At 38.8% G+C, this 20,621-nt stretch overlaps 1 protein-coding gene across 4 annotated transcripts in view; it reads left to right on the plus strand.

Moving 5' to 3' along the window:
* CLPX (caseinolytic mitochondrial matrix peptidase chaperone subunit X) overlaps nucleotides 1–20,621 on the plus strand; it is a 33,987-nt gene that overhangs the window by 9,215 nt on the left and 4,151 nt on the right. The window contains exons 4-14 of one of the 4 annotated variants that reach the window (XR_012154097.2): nucleotides 5,136–5,290; nucleotides 5,856–6,015; nucleotides 6,436–6,477; nucleotides 7,878–8,054; nucleotides 12,038–12,202; nucleotides 12,545–12,633; nucleotides 13,228–13,392; nucleotides 14,298–14,597; nucleotides 16,611–16,703; nucleotides 16,977–17,083; nucleotides 19,254–19,429. Coding sequence is in view for 3 of the 4 variants with exons in the window: in XM_073304324.2 (XP_073160425.1) it covers nucleotides 5,136–5,290; nucleotides 5,856–6,015; nucleotides 6,436–6,477; nucleotides 7,878–8,054; nucleotides 12,038–12,202; nucleotides 12,545–12,633; nucleotides 13,228–13,392; nucleotides 14,298–14,597; nucleotides 16,611–16,703; nucleotides 16,977–17,083 (1,453 nt within the window). In the remaining variant the exon portion in view is untranslated. The remainder of the gene's footprint in view (nucleotides 1–5,135; nucleotides 5,291–5,855; nucleotides 6,016–6,435; nucleotides 6,478–7,877; nucleotides 8,055–12,037; nucleotides 12,203–12,544; nucleotides 12,634–13,227; nucleotides 13,393–14,297; nucleotides 14,598–16,610; nucleotides 16,704–16,976; nucleotides 17,084–19,253; nucleotides 19,430–20,621) is intronic. The other 3 variants (XM_073304324.2, XM_073304326.2, XM_073304325.2) reach the window with 3 other exon arrangements.

Consider the following 20,621-nt stretch of genomic DNA (forward strand, 5'->3'; position numbering starts at 1 on the left):
GTCCCTGTATAGAGTGCAGGGTAGGTGTAATATCACAGATACCTAAACTAAAAAACAGATTTCTGATGCTTTGTTCTGAACAAACTGTAAACAGATAAGCCTTGATAGGAAGGTACTGCAGTTATCCAACTTTATGGTCCCAAGGACATGTCTTGGTGTTGCAAGATAGTCCCAAGATAGATAAAGGATCAGTGTGAAAGAGGGACTGATTTTCAGAAGTGTTAAGCTCCCGCAGCGTCTGTTGTTTTCAGTTAAAAAGGTATATGCTCAGAATTTCTGCAAATTCGGCCCTAATTGCACAGCTGGAATAAACACTTCAGACCCTGTTCACCATATGGGACTTTCCACAGAAAGGGTGTAGTTGAAAGTGAGGAAAAGATTCTTAATCTGACTCACCATCTTCTAAAGACACCCAGTTGTAAACAAAGACATCAGGAAACTGAGTCTCAAAATTACTATCTCCACCTAGCTTACCACCAACGCCAGGGCTGATGATGGGGTTGTTTCTGTGCATCCAGCTGGAAACATCATCCAAGAACTGCTTCAGAGCAGAGATCAAACTTGTTGGGTCCATGGACAACAGAGAGACATACTTTAACCTGTGTTTAGAAGTGATCTTACCATGAAGCTCATACTCTTATGGTGTAGGAGATAAGCTTGCCTGATGAGATATTTTCAATTTAAAAAGAAGACCAGAGCCAGACTGGAACCTAACCAGGATATCATGGGGCACATAAGACTAAAAACTAATTACCTTTCCTTATCTGGAGAATTGAGGCTGATGGAAGTTTGAGAGAACTCAAGCATCAAGATACAGTGAGAGGATGGCCTCTTTTGGGCAGTTGGATGTTCCTAATTTCTCATCCCTCTTGAGATACTGGGATTTAAAGAGTCTTTTTAGACAATGCAGCATTGCAACAAGTAAGAGTGGAACCAACTCTTTTCTTTTGTTTAGGGCTTGTTAGAGAAACAGAATGGAGGGAGAGCTGTCATTGGATTCCTAGTAACTATGATCTTTAAGAAAATCAGTTGTAGTTGCTATAATTTGTCAGATATTCCTTTAAGGCTTACATAAAAATTTCTTCCTGAATCCATTGGACTCCTTACATCTTTTTCCAGTTCTCTTTCAAGCTGTTAATTTGAGTACATTTTTTTCCTAACTCAGTCTGTTTTTGTTTTACTCTACTTATTTTCTTTTCTGGGTTTATTTGCACTATAGAATGCAGAATAGCTGTAGGGAAGCAAGCTGTGTTCTCGTCCTCCTTAAATTGTCAAAATTCCCATCCAAGTTCCATTCCCATTCCATTAATGGGTGGTTGTATTCTATGAAACAGACTATAACTTCATTTTCAGCTAAGCCTGTAATGCCACTACTTTAAAAAGACAAAACAAACCTGTTGTTTTGACTTGTAAATCTTCAGTGTTTTAATTATGTATTTACTGACTAAGGAAAACACATTTATCCAGTATGTGCCCCACACACTTAAAAAATTAAACATCAAATTAACTCTGTACTCATCTTGAGATGATTAACAGAATGCTAAAATGGAATTGAGTCAAATAGCTTCTTTATAAATGAATCAAGTTGCAAAGAGCCATTGAGTGGTGGAGTGACAGCTTGACATTCCAGTGCAGCTTGTTTGTAATGTGCTTCTTCATCACATTGCTGCAAACCTTGCACAATAGTTTTGTGATTCTCTGCTATTCCAACACACTCATCTTCTTGGGCTCTTTGGAGGGATCTTGGTGGTTTTTACCCATTTGTTCAACGCTCCTTGTACCTAGCACTAGGTGTCAGGCTGTGTGGAGGGAAATCCTGTGATCAGTGCTTCCCTCAGTGAGATGAAAATTCATGCCTGAGAGGTGAAGTCAAAACCACCTGTACCTTTCGAGCCCGAGTACTCTTAAAAACAGGCATTGTCATCCCCTCGCTCTGCCAGGATGAACTCCCTGCCCTTTGCATACTCCAGAGCAGGGTTTTCTTGTCATGTTGAAACCTGTTAGGAAATTAGTGGATTTCCTGCCCCTTTTTCCTTGACATCATGCTCTCTTAGAGCAATTGCAGTGTAGTAACTATCTCCACCCCAGAGTGTAGATTCAAGCTTTTTAAATAATACTATTGCATGATATGTGCAAAAACTTGATGCAATGCTCTGCTGTGGTGTGACATGGCTTGCACCTTACCACTATAAATACTGACTTGTAGTGTGCACAGCCTTCAACATGCCATGGGAGCCAAGTCAACAGCCAAGCTTAACGTCCTTTTCACTACCTGTTGTTGTATCTAAACGTTTGCAGACCTCATCATGCCAGTGAAGTTATTTGAAACTGGAACTATTGCATAGACATTTGTGTGTACTTATTAATATAACGTTATTGCTGGCTCTGGAGATCTGCAGAGCTTCTTATACCTCCTCTGTCCTGAGGAAATTGCTAAAAAGTGTGACCTTCTGTGAAGCTGGTGATGTAAAATGTTCTGCCAATTGCCATTGACCTTATCGTTTTAGAGTCTAAAATAAGTGAAGTTTACATTTACAGCGTCTGTGAGGCATCACGACAGTGTTCAGCAGCCCAAAAAAACAAACCAAAAAAACAACCTCCCACGGTTTTCTAGTAGTTCTGGTTCCTTCCTATTTGAAAATGACCATTGCTGTGGAAACTAAGTGATCTTATTTTCCTTTGTCACAGCTGTGGGAGGGAGCATGAACTCGTGTTCGAGCATGAAACTCCTAGTCAGAAGATCTTGGTGCTAATCTCAGCTCTGTCACTGACTTGCTCTGACCTCAGAGAAAATCACCATTGTGCCACATTTTTCCCTATCTGTAACATGGGGGAAGTAGTTACCTCAGAGGGGCATTGGGAGGTTTAATGTTTGTAAAGCACTTTGAGATCTTCCAATGAAAGCTGCTGTAAAAGTGCAAAATATAATGCCTCTCCTTTATTTTCCTTTTGTTCCCATGCTTAAGAGAGTGAGTATGCATCCGATGAAGTGAGCTGTAGCTCACGAAAGCTTATGCTCAAATAAATTGGTTAGTCTCTAAGGTGCCACAAGTCCTCCTTTTCTTTTTGCGAACACAGACTAACACGGCTGTTACTCTGAAACCTATATTCATGTTCATTCTGTGGTGCTAATGTTGAGTGCTAGCATTATGTGAGGGAGGAGAATGCTCCCATGGTACTTGTAGTCAATAAGGATGTCCGGGATGTTCTGAGCTTGTGCAAGTGCACACACTCTTCCTGTGATACTGGCAATCGATAGTACTATCATAGGAGGGTAGCTTGCAAGCGAGTGACCTTTGCTCTTCTTCACTTGCCCCCTCCCTCCTATGATATCAGCGGTTCATATTGTTATCCCTGGAGTGTTCCATCTCCTCTGTTCACTTTGCTTAAAGGAATAGGATTAAGAGGAATGAGGTTTCCACAGTGCAGCAGCACTTCGATAATCTGTTAAAATGAACAGTTTTGTATATTTTTTTAATAAAAATCTAATTTTATTTTTGCAGCTACAGAATTTTGAATCGTATGTATCTTTTCTGTTGGATGAGTTTCTCCTAACATCTGCTCTATGGGAAGCATGAGCACGATGTCAAAAATGTTTTGGTTCTTATCATAGGTCGACAATAAAATTACCCAGAATTTGGCTGTGTAATCTGTTTTCTAGAGACTTTTTAAAAGTTCAGAAGATTGTTATAGAGTTCTTCACCTGGTCATTTTAATAAGGAGTAGTTATTTGTCTAAGTAGGTCATACTGCACCTATTTGGCACACTTAAGAGGACATTCAAGTGCTGGAGCAGGAATTGACACTTATGTTGGATTATGGTTCTGTTCTTTGAAATAATCTAGAACAGATGCCATTTTCTTTGCTTTTCTGAAACAGACAATAGCTTTAATAGTGCAAGTCCACAAGTTATTATAAAGTATTTCTGAATCTGATTTTTTGTCTTCCTTTGAAGTCTGAGTTGCTGCTGTCCTAAAAATTGATTCCCAAAGGCAGCAAAATGTTCTTAAGAAAATCTATTATTTGTTCTTGAGGTTTTTATTATGACTTCTCAAAAAAAAAAAATCTAGAACACTATTAGTTAATTTTTTAAGTGATAACCAAATGTTGCTCACTGGAGAGCGGAAGTCATATCTATTATACTTCACATTTTCCTATAGTCTAAATGTGTTAATTGAAAAATTGTCACTACTGAGTTAGTATATTTGGATTGAAGCCATTCAATATACTGCCATACTACATTAAAAGAAACTGAAATACTAATTAGATATAAATTGTTCAAAATTGATTAGACATTCGTTGACACAAAGCAGAGTTTTGTATAGTCTGTGGTCTTATGGGAAATTTCCAGACCCCAATGTCCACCTTTCGCGATAGCCTGATTAATTCCATGCAGGGGAGCACACATGAAGGGGGCACTGTTACTTTTTCAGCTTGTGGGCCAGGCCCAGTAGTTGTTACCTCTCTCTGTGTATTGTGGATTCAGTTGTGCTAGTCTGTTCAGAGCCAAATTACGTGCCTTCCCCTGTGCATACAGGATTACAGAGCTCCCTGTGTTTTTTATGCTCCCTCCACATATCTCAAGTAGCATGAAAGGGGTTGCCACACTTGGGTGAATTTCATCTTTTGAATACAGTTGTTACTGAGCAGAGCACCAAACTGGAAATAGCGACCTGCCTTCTTTTCCTAGGTCTGTCACTGTCTGATCTTGGACAAATTGCTTTGCCTCTCTGTATGAATATCACCATCTGTTAAATGCTTTGTAAAGCTTTTGAGGTGAACAGATGAAAAGTGCTGTGTAAATGCAGAGTATTTACTAATATTGTCTCTAGATTTGATGTTATCCCAACTTAAAATATACTTGGAGGCAGAGGAGGGAATTAACAGAATGTCCCACTGTATTTTCCACCGAATGCATCCGATGAGGTGAGCTGTAGCTCAGGAAAGTTTATGCTCAAATAAATTTGTTAGTCTCAAAGGTGCCACAAGTACTCCTTTTCTTTTTGCGAATACAGACTAACACAGCTGCTACTCTGAAATTTATTACAGGTGTTTATGTTCTGTGTAGCATGAAAGTAGAAAGTTGAATGAATGTCTAAACAGTCTCTTACCACTTTGTTTTACTTTTTTTTATAGCTTCCACCCGTTTTGTGAAGTGTGAAAAATGTCACCATTTTTTTGTTGTGCTGTCAGAGGCAGACTCAAAGAAGAGCATCATTAAAGAGCCTGAATCAGCAGCAGAAGCTGTGAAATTGGCATTCCAACAAAAGCCACCTCCTCCACCGAAAAAAGTATGGTTCTTAATTTCACTGCAGTTTGCTTATCTGCATTATAGCATATTTGAATGTTAAACTTTGATACAGATTTTTAAAATTAAAACGTTCAATTGGGACATAAATCCAAGAAATGATAAATTAGTTCTCCCAGATTTAAAGATTTTCTGCTTGTATTCTATAGGACATAGTGAAGTATTTTATTGAAGGAAAAATTTGTTAGTTTCATAATCTTTGGTTGTATTTATGTATTGGATAGTTAATACTTAGTTCCATGACCTTTATTAGTTTATATCACAGACCATGAAACAAAATTTAAAAATCAAATCTGTTTAGGTCAGTTAGTATAGTCTCCATTTATGGGCCATGCACATTGTGCTCCAAAAGCCTTGGAGTTCAGCTCCTTTTATGCATTAGAATTTCAGAATTTGATGTCTCTTAAACTCAGGTTTTGTTCAGTTTTAGATATCTGTCTTCTGTGTTAATTTTGTACCTCTGGCACCCTGTAATGCTTTGATGGTGCATGGGTGGCTTAGAAATATAATTATTTTTATTTATTTATTAAGTTAATTTTATTTTTTAGATTTACAACTACCTCGACAAGTATGTTGTTGGTCAGTGTTTTGCCAAGAAGGTGCTTTCAGTTGCTGTGTACAATCATTACAAAAGAATATACAACAATATCCCAGCTAATCTGAGACAGCAAGCAGAAGTTGAAAAGCAGACTTCTTTAACACCAAGAGGTTTGTAGAATGTTTCATATTTTTCTGATAAAGTATATTGTCTCTGTGGACTTTTTTCCTGTACTCATGCAATATTGCCATATATGGTGCTATAATAAATGCAAGCAGTTATTGTACATGTAAAACTTGGGATGAATTCAGTGGCATGTGATACCTGCATGAAGAATATATTATTGGCTCCTTACTGATTTTGTTGGATATATAGACATAAATGCTAGATAAAAGCAAACATTTTCAAAAACTAGATGACTAAGTAGTCCCAAATAGGGAGCTCTTAGATCTGACAAATAAAAGCTAACATGGGGATTTCTTGTTTGTAAGACGTTGATTACACCATGAAATGTATTCAGAAGAGGGCAAGAGGTGGAGCAAATATATATATATATTTTTATATTACTGTTTTCATCCTCTCTCTCTTAGAATTAGAAATAAGAAGACGGGAGGATGAGTACAGATTTACAAGTAAGTGAACTCTCCTCATGTCCTCCTCTGCAATATTTACTCTTGAAATTAACATCCGAACAGTAGTTTAGTGGTGGCTTGGTTGAAATTATGGGCCAAATCCTGCTTACTTTTATTCAGACAAGTAGTCCATTGACTTCAAAGAGCATTTGTGACTGAGGCGGACAGGATTTGACCTTGTATATAATTCTACATGGAAGGCAGGTAAAGTGTTAACCCACAAGTTTCTAAATAAGTATTTGTACCAAGAATTAACCTTGATTAAAAAGAGTGAAAGTTTAGACTTATTTACTCAGTCTGAGATATTGGCAGTATATTTTCCTTGAATTTCTATCTGATGCCAAATGTCTAAGGCAAAGGGAAATGTGAATCACTGCCTAGTAGGTAATGCCTCATGCCAACTTTTGTATAGTATTAATCCTTCAATGCTATGTTAATATATTTGCTACAACATAGTTGTACTCTGAAAAGTAACTGTCAAAATGGCATTGTGCTGTTCCATGTTTGTCTCATTGACACCTGGTCACATTTGCTCGGCTCACAAGTTAAAGTATTTTTTCTAACTGCAAGCTGACTTTCAGACTGGGTTCTTCTTGCCTCATGCACCATCCATCATCTGTAATAAGGCTTCTGCAGACCAATTTATAATCCTAGTTACACCTGGTCAATTCCATTTTCTTTCAAGTACAGATTTCTGCCTTGCAATTGGAACTAGTTAAAATTCTGCTGATGGACGAAAAGGAATAGAATCCAGTTCACACTCCCATCTTTCTGTTGACACTGCAGTACTAACAAATAAAGGAGTGTTTAAAAAATAAAGACCTTAATTTACCACTAAATATTCACGGGTCACAGATCTGTTAGGAGTTATTTTTATATAGTCAATTTTTAGAGTAGAACTGTACATTGTTTTTGTGTATATTAGTAGTTTGCCAGTTTTATATAAGTTCTTATACTTTTGCCAGCATTATGGTATCTAAGTGCCTTTTGTTTTTATATATCTATGTATAGGAGAAAATACTTGGTAACTTGCTTTGTGTGTGGACTAGGAATTTTGCATGCACTTGTTTAATATACTAGAATGCTTTAGATAAGTCACTATACAATTCCTATTTCTGTTTGAAATATCTTCTCAAATATGTAAAAATCTGCTTATGGAAACATACAGTATGTGAATGCAGTTCCTCTTTTTTTGGTGTTTATGCTAACTGTGTTTGTTGCAATCCTGTCTGTAGACTGCAGTACTTTCTTAGGTAGGATTACTGGCTCACAGAACAAACTACTGAAAGATTACAAGAACCATCAGTTAAAATTTTAATTACGTGCTCAACAGTAGTGTCAGATTCTGCCAGTTCAGGTTAAACCTGGTTCTCAAACAATGCTTTTATTGTTAATTTCAGAACTTCTGCAGATTGCGGGAATAAGTCCCCATGGTAATGCTTTAGGAGCATCAATGCAGCAACAAGTGAACCAGCAGATGCCTCAGGAGAAACGAGGAGGCGAAGTACTAGATTCAACCCATGACGACATAAAGCTTGAAAAAAGTAATATTTTGCTGCTTGGACCAACTGGGTCAGGTATGTAACTTAACACTTCCCTAGATTTTGAGTACTTTGGGAACAGAAGATAAAAATATTTTTATTATGTTACCAGTTGAGTGAATAAAACCATGGCATAGAATCATAGAAATGTAGGACTGGAAGGAGCCTCGATAGGTCATATAGTTCAGTCCCCTGTTCTGAGGCGGGATTTAATGTTGTCTAGATCATCCCTGACAGGTATTTGTCTAACCTCCAATGGTGGAGATTCCGCAGCCTCCTAAGGAAGTTCACTCCAGTGCTTAAACACCCTTACAGTGAGGAAGTTTTTCCTAATGTCTAACGTAAATCTCCCTTGCTGCAATTTAAGCCCATTACTTCTTGTCCTGTCCTAGGTGGATAAGGAGAACAATTTTTCACTCTCGTCTTTATAGCAACCTTTGACATACTTGAAGACTATGTCCCCACCCTCAATCTTCTCTTCTCCACACTAAACAAGATGCATTTTTTTCAATCTTTCCTCATAGGTTACGTTTTCTAGACCTTTAATCATTATTGTTGCTCTTCTTTGGACTTTCTCCAATTTGTCCACATCTTTCCTGAAGTATGGTGCCCAGAACTGGACACAGTGCTCCAGCTGAGGCCTTTTCAGTGCTGAGTAGAATGAAATAATTACTTCTTGTGTCTTGCTGACAACACTTCTGCTAATATATGCCTGCATGATGTTGGCTTTTTTTGCAACAGTATTACATTGTTGACTCATTTAGTTTGTCATCCACTATAAGCTCCAGATCCTTTTCTGCAGTACACCTTCCTAGGCAGTCATTTCCCATTTTATATTTATGCAGTTGATTATGCCTTTCTAAATATAATACTTTGCATTTGTCCTTATTGAATTTTATCCTATTTATTTCAGACCATTTCTCCAGCTTGTCAGGATCATTTCAAATTCTAATCTGGTCATCCAAAGCACTTGTTACCCCTCCTATCTTGGTATTGTTCCTAAACTTTATAAGTATACTCTCTATGCCATTATCCAAATAATTTTTGAAGATATTGACTAGAACCAGACCGAGGACAGATTTTGAGGTCCTGTTTTAAGAAATTTCAGTCTCCGGTGGCTCTTTTTTGCAGCTGGTTAATAACAGGAAAAACAGCAGGAAGTAGAAATGCTAAACTCCAGTCTTCGCTGTATAGTATGTTCTTATCCTAAACGACAAGAAATCTATATTGAAACATGCTGCATGTTGAAGTTCACTTAAAAACAGATTGAAATTAACGTTTCCTCCATGGAATAAAGTTAGCATTTAATTCTGCACTTCAGACCTGGGTACTGCCAGCTTATATTACACCTCCCTCCTTTCCAACTACCTGTCTGATCCAGTTTGCTCTCTGCCATACTTCAAATGCATACATTTTGATGATTTCTTTCAAGCACAGGACAATGTTGAGTGTAATCATTGGACTACAAGACAAAAGTACAATGCACAGTTTTTATATCCTGATAATGGTGCCTGCAAATCATATTTTCAAAGGTCTTCAAATCCAAGAAGACAGGTGACCATCTGGTGTTACCCACAGGTACCTCCGTACTGTGGAATGAGAGTGGCTCATCTTGGTCAAAAGTCAATTGTACTGCACGCTTCAGGCAGTTTTCCAGAACGATCATATAAATACCTTGCTAGAATCCATTATAGGAATCATACCTCGGCTACTAGAAGTGAAAAACAACAGTTACTATAAAGACTGATAGCGTGGAAATAGAATAGTCTGGAATCAGGTAGGGAAGAAAAAAATCAAAGCGCACTCTGCGTGGATGAAATTCAGTATCAGGAAATTCTATGTGCTCAGAAAATCAGTTCTTTAAACCCAATTTGTTGTAGGTGCTTTATTTTGCATGTCATAACCATATTTATTAATGTGTCTACTTGGAACCTGATCTTCAGAGATGTGGAATACCCAGTGCAGTCCGGTTGTATTGTGTAGATGTTCCCACCTCTTAGGAGCAGGTTATTGATGAATGTAGTGACTTAGGCCTGGTAAATGCTGGGAACTTACTTCAATATAGCTATGTCTCTCAGGGGTGTGAAAAATCCACAGCCCTGAGAGATGCAACCTAAGTTCCCCGTAAGCTGCACGGCCATGCAGCAGCCTATTTAGTGCTGAGCAAGTGCTCAAGGAACCCGCCTGGGGACTGGCGGGGGTAGCGGCGCATCCCCGGCCCCACCTGGCCCGGCCCGGACCTGCCGCGGACGGGTTGGGCGGGGTGGCCCGGCCCGGACCCAGCCAGCGCCAGACCTGATGGGGGAGGGGCACCTATCCTGTGGCCCCAGCCCCGGAGCTGCTGCAGTGGGAAGAGGCGCCTCCTCTCCCCCCCCCGCCCCCACCAGCCCAGGTGCTGCTGCGGGGGAAGAGAGCTGGGGGGAGTCCTGTCTCCCCGCCAGAGCACCCTCCTGCACCACAAGTCCCTCATCCCCAGCCCCACCCCAGAGCCCGCACCCCCAGCTGGAGCCCTCTCTCTCCCACCCCCACCCTCTGCTCCAGCCTTGAGCCCCTCATCCCTGGCCTCACCCCCGAGCCCACACCCCCAGCCAGAGCCCCGGCCCTTAACCCCTCATCCCCGGCCCCACGCCAGAGTCCGCATCCCCAGCTGGAGCCCTCACACTCCTGCACTCCAACCCTCTATCCGAGTCCTGAGCCCCTTCCCATGCTCCGAACCCTTTGGCACTACGCCCACCACATGAATTTTGTTATGGGCACCAATGTGACGGTCACGTGTCATACATCATCTCCATATTGGTGCCCGTAACAAAATTAATTCTATACATGGTTGGGAAAAATTAGAGGGAACGCCAGACGCAGCTATAGTAACCTAACCCCCGGTGTAGAACAGCACTAAAATTCTCCCATTGACCTAGCTACCATCTCTTGAGGAGGCGGATTACCTACGTTGACAGGAGAACGCTTCCCGTCAGTTTAGGTGGTGTCTGCACTGAAGTGCTACAACAGCGCAGTTGCAATGGTGCAGCATTTTAAGTGTTGTCAAGTCCTTAGTGTGAGTAATAGACATGCATGTCAGTCACTCCATAGGGAACTGACTTCCTGCTTGTTACCTTTTTGGTTCACTCATTTTAAGGCATCGCTCTTTTGATTTTAATTCACTCTAACACTAGAGGAAAAATAGTGCCCATGTGCATAGCTGTAATTGAAAAAATCTTTTAAACAACAAAATGCAGCTGCGAAGACAGTCTCTGTGATTCGTACCCCTAAATGGCAGCTGCAATTGATGCATGGTATTTTATGACTCAGTGGTCCTGTACCCACCTGTGCTTAGCGTTGCTGGGAAGGGAGAAGAAGGCTGTTACTGAATCTTCCTTCATTACTCAGTTTTCTCCCCTTAATCTGTCATTAAAACCATGTTAAAAATATAACTGTCATGTAGCTAGAAAAAAATGTGTTCATAGTTTGCAGACTTCTCATGGTAAGCTCAAGATGATACGTCCTGGTTAGAAAAAGATGCCATTTCACCTTCTAAGCCACAGCTGTTGTTGGGTCTAAAAAGGAAAAATTATATTTCAGTTTTTAAAATATGTCACTGAATAAACAAATGAGGTTTGCACAGTGCCCTGAAAGTTAACAGATGAATGGCAATAACTTAACATTTCATTTATATGGCACGCTGTTCCAATATTTAAACACACAAACTTGTGTTAACTGTAGTGTATGTATCATAGCAATCCTGAGCAAAGTAATAGATTGTCATTAAAATGTATGCAACTTGGCAGAATCAAAAGATGACAGCATACATTGTTTGATAAAGCTAGCTGACCCAGAAAACTTTTGTTGAATGAATATATGAACATTTTGGCTTCAATTTAGCTGTCTGATGATAAAGAATACCACACTAGTTATGTTCATTGAGGAAAAATGTTTTTGGTCTTCTGTACTGCCACAGAAGTAAATTATTAATATTACAGAACAAGTAGTAGGGGGTTTTTTTTGTTTTTTTTTTTAATTTTTAGGTAAAACCCTGCTGGCTCAGACTCTAGCTAAATGCCTTGATGTACCTTTTGCTATCTGTGATTGTACTACCTTGACTCAAGCTGGCTATGTAGGTGAAGATATTGAATCTGTTATTGCAAAACTACTGCAAGATGCCAACTACAGCGTTGAAAAAGCTCAACAAGGTAAACTTGAACTATGTGTTCTCTGATGTTTGTCCGCAAAATATGCATGACCCAATTAAATTCTGTAAGTTGGTGTCAAGAATCATTTTAATAATTTAGCATTCTTGGTACGTATACTTGACTCTTATTTGATTGATTAATAAGAATTTTTAAAATTAATTTACTATTATGAACAGGTATAACAAGTTATTCCTTTATACAGCAAGTTGCTTATGTAACATGAAGCATTCTGTAACATTGCTATAGTAATCTCTTCTTTTTAAGATGGCACTCTTCTCTGTGCATAGATGCTATTTGTAAGAGAAATATAATCTTCTCTAAATATGTTCCTTCTGCTTTTAGGAATTGTTTTTCTGGATGAAGTAGATAAGATTGGCAGTGTGCCAGGCATTCATCAGTTACGGGATGTAGGAGGAGAAGGCGTCCAACAAGTAAGTATGCAGTTATTTTGATGTCAGCCTTGTAAATCAAATCGTTAAAGTACATGAAGTCTCTGATATTGTCTTGTTATGTTGCAGATATTGTATGTGTATAGATTCATATTTCATTAAATTCTAGGGTTAATCAAAAGCCCCTTATCCCCCATTCTCCTGTCCACCTCCCCAAAAACCCTCAGTGGAATTGTTTTATTAGAAATCATCCTTATCTGCTTTCAAGTATCAAGTTACATAAACTAAAAAACATGACGTGCAGTTTTTTCACTTTCTCCAAAACCCTTCATCACCGATGTCTCATGGAGAAATTTGAAAAACATTTTTAGAAACAATTCTTCTCATATGGGAGGTGGCATGTAGAAGATGAGCAATCTAGGTTTAGTTCCCATCTCTGCCCCTGACTGTTGATGTGGCCTTTGATAAAATTCTCAAGTACTCGAGACCTGTGGGCCAAGTCCTGCTTGTCATAATCAGGTGGTCAGTCTCATTGAATCAGGTGTGAGTAGGTTTACAGGATTTGATGTGCATTCTGTTCTAAAGCTATAATGTGGATTCTTTATTTACTGCTTTTACGTCTCTGTTTTTACTTAGGGCTTGTTAAAGTTACTAGAAGGTACAATAGTAAATGTTCCAGAAAAAAATTCCCGTAAGTTACGTGGAGAAACAGTTCAGGTTGATACAACAAATGTCCTCTTCGTAGCTTCTGGTGCCTTTAATGGTCTTGACAGAATCATCAGCAGGAGGAAAAATGAAAAGGTGAGAACACATAGTTTTAGAATAGCTCTTTTTAGCTGTATTGAAAGAATGTATAGTGGCTCTTTTGCTAATGTATTTTTAAAACCCTCTAACTGCACCTAGAAAACTGAATTCTAGTGCTAAAAAGTTAGTTGTGAAGGTGTTGTAACGTCCCTTAATTTTTAAAAATGGGGTACCTATGTGAACCATTCCATTGGGGAGGTGTCCTACCATCACATTTCCTTAAAATGTATGATATGATGCGCAGAAAGCTTGAAGCAGAGAGCAAGGATTGGAAACTCTCGCTCTCTCTCACACACACACGCGCACACACACTCTTTATATTTAATATTATATTTAATCCCCCTTATTTATCAGCAGTTGGAGACACACAACTGCTCTTTTTTGGATGACATAATAAGCCTATGTAGAGCTATATTATTGGGTCAGTTTTCTATTTCCAGCAGATGTCTAAAGTTTTTACCCCAGCTTGCTGGGTATTTGTAAAGCTTTTTGGTGTAGTTTTTTTTATCAGAGGTTCATCTGTTTCACTTTGGAAGAGTACTTTTTATTGTTAGAGGGTACTCGTATCCCATAGCTACTTAGTACGAGGTATGTAATGTAATCATATTTTAATTTGTGAAAAGTATATATAATTCTTTCATGCCCTGTCAGTAGTCACTATTTGTTAGTGCCTTGCTGAGAGAACTAAATGTTACAACAGGTTTCTGTTGATTCATACAACATTAAAATTAAAGCTCTTTATACATACATTCTTGAAACATTTAATTTGTAATTAAAGCTGATTGGTCATTTCCGTTTTAGTGCTGTCATTGGTGTATTTTAATATGCATATGCAACCAGATTTATATAAAGCAAGCATGTAACTGTAGCTCTTTCATGAACATGCAGTGTTTATTTTGCAGTATCTTGGTTTTGGCACGCCATCTAATTTGGGGAAAGGCAGAAGGGCTGCTGCAGCAGCTGACCTCGCTAACATAAGTGCGGAGTCCAATACACAGCAAGATAGTGAAGAAAAAGATCGCTTGTTGCGGCATGTGGAAGCCAGAGATCTTATTGAATTTGGCATGATTCCAGAATTTGTGGGACGTTTACCTGTGGTGGTTCCCCTGCATAGCCTGGATGAGAAAACACTTGTACGAATTCTTACTGAGCCACGAAATGCTGTGGTTCCTCAATACCAGGCATTATTCAGCATGGACAAGGTTAGATTTTTTTTTTGTCTTACTAATTGACATCCTTTTGGTATCCTTGTTATGGAATTCATGTTAAGGCTTTTTCAGTATAAAGATATACTGTCTGCTTTATGACTAAAGAAAATAAACTCATCTTATCAAAGCATGGTAAGTAATGGAAGTTGCATAAATCTCCACTCATTGGGAGAATCCCTATTCATTGCCTCAGTGACTACATTAGTTGCCAGTGCTTGGAAATTTTCAGGGATAAAGAGATTAGCAAGATCTTATTACATTTATTGGGCTTCTCTTAAGTAATCAAAAAACTATGAGAAATGTGTACAAATGTATTCTTTCTTTTCAATATCTTAAGAGCACTATATCGAATTTGGCCAACCGTGTATGCTGTAATTTCTTGTAAAATTGCTGAATTTTCAGAATATCTGTCTTCAGTGTAGGAAAACATTGCCTGGTCTCACTAAAGATATAATGGAATTACTAGCGTTATTCCATTAGCTAGATATTTTTGTGTTCTATTTTGGAAACAGGTTTCAAAGCTACTTTGATTTGAGTAGCTTATGGCTTGGGAAATGGGTTTTCTCCTAAGCTGCTATGTCTCCACTATTTGCTTTCTCGGAAATAGGCCTTTTAATCGTAGTCTTCCCCTCAGAAGTGTTAAAGTATGAGATGCTTGAAATTCTTTCTAGAAACTGCAAAAGTTCCAAGGCACGTGCTAAATTTCACTAAATCAGCTTGCCTTTATAGTAGCTTATTTCCTTCACTCCCCATCCCCACATTTGTTTGTTGTCTAGTTAGATTGTAAACCCTTTGCAGGGACATTGTCTTCATACCTGTCTCTATAAAGCACCTGGTGTATTGGTACTATGGAAAAAATAATAATCTGGCCTTTTTTTAACATGTATTATAACCTGTTAGTGCCTAATTCAAGAGCCTGATCTATACTAGAAAATTTTACATTGTTTGATGCTCCTGCAGCATTTGTAGAACACTGTTCACACCCATAGAAGCCTCCAATGTTCTTCCCACACTTTTTAGACCAGATTCTTTCAGAAGATTTAATAACTAGTTACAACTTAATTGGTTCAGTCTGAACCAGTTTAGTGCCACTGTGGATGAAGACAAGTTGAAACAGTTCAACTCGTCCTTCCACTACAGTCCAAGCATGCACAAGTGGTCTTGCGAAATCTCCCTGAATGGGCAGAGGGCTTTGCAATGGAAATGTTTTAGGACAGCACTGGTGTGTGGTTGCAAGGCAAAACTTAAAGTAATTGTCTTAAAATTAAATGGCTTCTAGGGAAACATTTTAACTGGTTTGTACTTAAATTCAATGGTTCTGTTACAAGTGTTTGGATCTGTAGTGTAGACAAGAGGCCAGTAGTAAATACACCGGTGCAGAACTAAGCAAATGGCCTTCATAACCCATTATTCATCATTATTGCTTTGTGTTGAATGCATCCTAGTCTCAATATGCAGCCATATTGAAATGGTAGGAGAAAACATACTGTAATTGCAACTGAAAAGCAGATAACTGAAGATTTTTTTTATCTATAATACAAACAAACTGAAAATTATCTGCAAACCATAATTTATTCCATTCATAAGTCAGCCCTCTAAATTAGGTGCAGATTTGTCCCATGTTTTTTTAATACACACTAGCATTAGTATGTATATAGTTGTGGTTTTCCTGTTGCTTTACTTGCACAGTTCAAAGAACCTGTCCAAAAGAAAACTTAAAAAAAAAACAAAAAAACCCCCTGAAAGGTGGGAGGTGCAAGAGCAGAAGATGACAAAATCATTAAAGAGCTTCTGTTAACGTCTGTTCTATAGTGAATACGTTGTTTGGGTAAAATTTCCAAAAGACAAATTAGAAGTGCTACTTAATGAACTAGCTATTTAATAATATTTTTATCAAATTATTTTGCAAAATGTATTTATTGTTAAATGAAAGATGGGTAAACCGTGGATTTAGGAAAGTTACAAATGAAATATTTAACAAAGTGTAATGTATTCTTATGTATGTAGTGTGAATTGACTGTGACTGAGGATGCATTGAAGGCTATAGCCAGACTGGCGCTAGACAGAAAGACTGGTGCAAGAGGTCTTCGATCTATAATGGTAAGTATGCAGCCTTTTTAAGGGGGTATTATCGGCCTCAGTAGGTGTAGATAATGTATTTTGAATGTAAGTATTCTTCTTGCCAAGACAACTTATGCTAAAAAAGGATCTCTAGGCGGGATATTAAGATCTACAAAGTAAATTTCTTCCTAATGACAATAGCTAGTCAGATTTCTTCCAGTACGGTATCCACTATTATGAAGTGACTTTCAGAACTACTTTTGTGCAAAGCATTGTATACGTTCTTTTTTTACTTCTTCTCTTTACTCATAGGAAAAGTTATTGCTGGAGCCCATGTTTGAAGTACCCAATTCTGACATTGTGTGTGTGGAGGTTGACAAAGAAGTTGTGGATGGCAAAAAAGAACCAGGATACATTAGGTAACATAGGAATTGCAATTCCAAACCAGACTAATAGTCTAGACAGTTGTCCTAATACCTGTCGGTCATCCGTGCCCCATACAAATGTTTTGTTTTTGTTTTTTTAAATAAAATAAAGTTCTACACACATACCTGTTCCAAAAATAATCTTCCGACTTTGTGGATATCATACATAGTTGGTAGATATAGGGCACTTAATGCATGTTCTGTACTAGTGATTTTGGATTTTTTTTATTACTGTTGTTACGTATTAAATCTAAATGTATTACATTCTGTTTTTAACTCTTCCCAGTGTGTGTTTCTTTAGAAACAGAGGGGAAAAAGTGCATGATGAGTAAATTATGAATATATCACTAAGGCTATTTCAGTGAATGGTAGTGTCATATTTGCTGAAAAGAAAAAAATTCTGTGCTCTGTGAGGGCCCCAGGACACTGGAGCTTGCTCTCCCTTCCTTGGTTGGAAATAGCTGAATTTGATGATCTAGGCATGTTGCCAAATACATCTGTCTGATAATATTTTTGAGATGGCAGAGGGTATGCTTGCCACAGGGATGAAGGGAATGGGATAAAAAGGTGTTCCTGCAGGTAGATGTCTGGTTGGCTGAGTTCCTGTTGAAATTACTACTTTAATTCTGCTGGGATTTAATGGTTTTATTAGATCTTGGATTTTTTTTTTTCCCAAACTAAATAAATAGCAGATGATGTGGAGAGGGGAGAGACAGTTTTGTGTTTTAACATATAGGACTGGGAGTCGGGGTTCCTGTTTCTGGCAAGATTCCTTGTGTGATGTTTAGGAAGCTGCATAGCCTCTCTGTGCACTGGAGATGTAACATACAGCACTGGTAGAGTTCCCCCTGGCTGGACACTTAGGCTGCTGTACTCAGCCTTTCACACTGGACCCATGTGTTCTTAAGCTTTCCGGGGTCTCTGTAGGCATCAGCACTGTTTCTCTCCTTGGCCTCTTGACTCATTTCCTGTGCACAAGCACTAGAAATGGGACCATGTGGCCAAGTAGCCCTAGGCCCGGTATCCCGTCTTCCAATAGAAGCTAATGCCAGATGCTTCAGAGGGAATGAACAGAACAGGGCAATTATTACACGATCCATCCCTGTCGTCTAGTCATAACATCTAGCAGTTGGAGGCTTATGGACACCCAGAGCACTGGATTGCATCCCTGACCATCTTGACTAATAGCCACTGATGGACCTATCCTCCATGAACTTATCTAATTTTTTTAAACCAGTTATAGTTTTAGCTTTCACAACATCCCCTAGCAATGAGTTCCACAGTCTGACTGTATGTTGTGTGAAGAAGTACTTCCTGTTTTTATTTTAAAACTGATGCCTATTAATTTCATTGGGTGACTCCTGGTTCTTGTGTTATGTGAAGGGGTAAATAAAACTTCCTTATTCACTTTCTCCACACCAGTCATGATTTTATAAACCTCTATCATATCCCATCTCAGTTGTTTCTTTTCCAAGCTAAATAGTCCCAGTTGTCTTAATCTTTCCTCAGATGGAAGCTGTTCCATACCTGTAATCACTTTTGTTGCCCTTCTCTCTACTTTTTCCTTTTCTGATGCATCTTTTTTGTATTTTTCCATTTTTTAGTACAGCCAGAACTGCATGCAGTGTTCAGGTATAGGCATACCATGGATTTATATAGTGGCATTATGATATTTACTGTCTTATTATCTATCCCTTTCCTAATGGTTCCTAACCACTTAGGTTAGCTTTTTTGACTGCCGCTGCATATTGAGCAGATGTTTGCACATTATGGTAGCCACGATTATTCCAAGATCTTTCTTGAGTGGTAATAGCTAATTTAGACCCCATCATTTTATATGTGTAGTTGGGATTATGTTTTGCAGTATGTGTAACTTTCCAACATCAACATTAAATTTCATCTGCTATTTTGTTGCCCAATCATCCAGTTTTGTGAGATCCCTTTGTAATTCTTCACAGTCTGCTTTGGACTTAACAGTCTTGAGTAATTTTGTATCATCTGCAAACTTTGTCACCTCACTGTTTACCCCTTTTTCCAGGTCATTTATGAATATGTTGAACAGCACTAGCCCCAGTACAGATCTCTGGGGACCCTGCTATTTACCTTTCTCCACTCTAAAAACTGACCATTTATTCCTACCCTTTGTTTCCTATCTTTTAACCAGTTACTGATCCATGAGAGGACCTTCCCTCTCATCCCATGACTGCTTACTTTGCTTAAGAGCCTTTGGTGAGGGACCTTGTCAAAGGCTTTCTGAAAGTCCAAGTTCACTGTATCCACGGCATTACTCTTGTCCACATGTTTGTTGACCCCTTCTAAGAATTCTAATAGATTGGTGAGGTATGATTTTCTTTTATAAAAGGAGCGTTGACTCTTCCCCAACAAATTGTGTTCATCTATGTGTCTGATAATTGTTCTTTACTACTTTAGATTAAATCCTAGAAAAAACCTTCCTAACTGTAAGAACAGTAGGACAACAGAACAGACTGCCTAGGGAGGTTGTGAAAGCTCCTTTGCTGGAGGCTTTCGAAAGGAGGCTGGATAGCCATCTATCTTGGATGATTTAGACACAATAAATCCTGCATCTTGGCAGGGAGTTAGACTAGATGACCCTTGCAGTCCCTTCTAACCCTGTGATTCTCTAGTTTCAACCAATTTGCCTGGTACTGAAGTCAGGCTTATTGGCCTGTAATTGCCAGGATCATCTCTGGGGCCTTTCTTAAAAATTGGCATCACATTAGCTGTCCTTCCAGTCATCTGATACAGAAGCTGATTTAAGTAAAAGGCTACATACCACAGTTGTTAGTCCTACAATTTCATATTTGAGTTCCTTCAGAATTCTTGGGTGAATACTATGTGGTCCTGGTGACATATTACTGTTTAACTTATCAATTTATTATTAACTATTAACACCTTAATTTGGGATAGTTCCTCAGATTTCACACTCCCTAAAAAGAATGTGTCAGGTGTGGGAATATCCTTCACATCCTGTGCAGTGAAGAATTCATTTAACTTTTCCACAATGGCTTAAGCACATTCTTCTCCAGAGTTCCACCTGGAAGGTACTGTGGTTTTACAGGTCACCTCTTCAGGGACATGTGAGAAAAAACAGACACTCTCCCAGGCTTTATAAGGGTTTCTAAACACAATTACTTTTTACTTGGGTAGAATGAGAGACACACATCTAGACATTATAACCTGTATGCTGTCCCCTGTTTCAGTTTCCTCACCGCTCTAGAGCATTCTCTGGTCTCAGGACAAAGTTTCTGGGGTGCCCAGTATTCTTCTGCACATGGCTTCTCAAAATCATGGAGTGTCTGTCTCTCTGCCTGCCCCCTCTAATGCAGCTAGCTTCCTCCATCCTCAGTAGATCCAGCAGTAAAACAGCTCCCTGTTACAAAGGCATGCCCCTCTCTCCTGACCAATGCTTTGTCCAAAAGCCTTTCCCTTGGTTCTATGAGAATCCTTTTTAAACCCCTGCTTTTCACCCCTGCCCCTTTGTCTCGTTTGGTGATTTTTCCACCTTCCCCTC

Source organism: Lepidochelys kempii, chromosome 10, assembly GCF_965140285.1.
Source record: "Lepidochelys kempii isolate rLepKem1 chromosome 10, rLepKem1.hap1, whole genome shotgun sequence".
Lineage (NCBI taxonomy): Eukaryota > Metazoa > Chordata > Testudines > Cheloniidae > Lepidochelys > Lepidochelys kempii.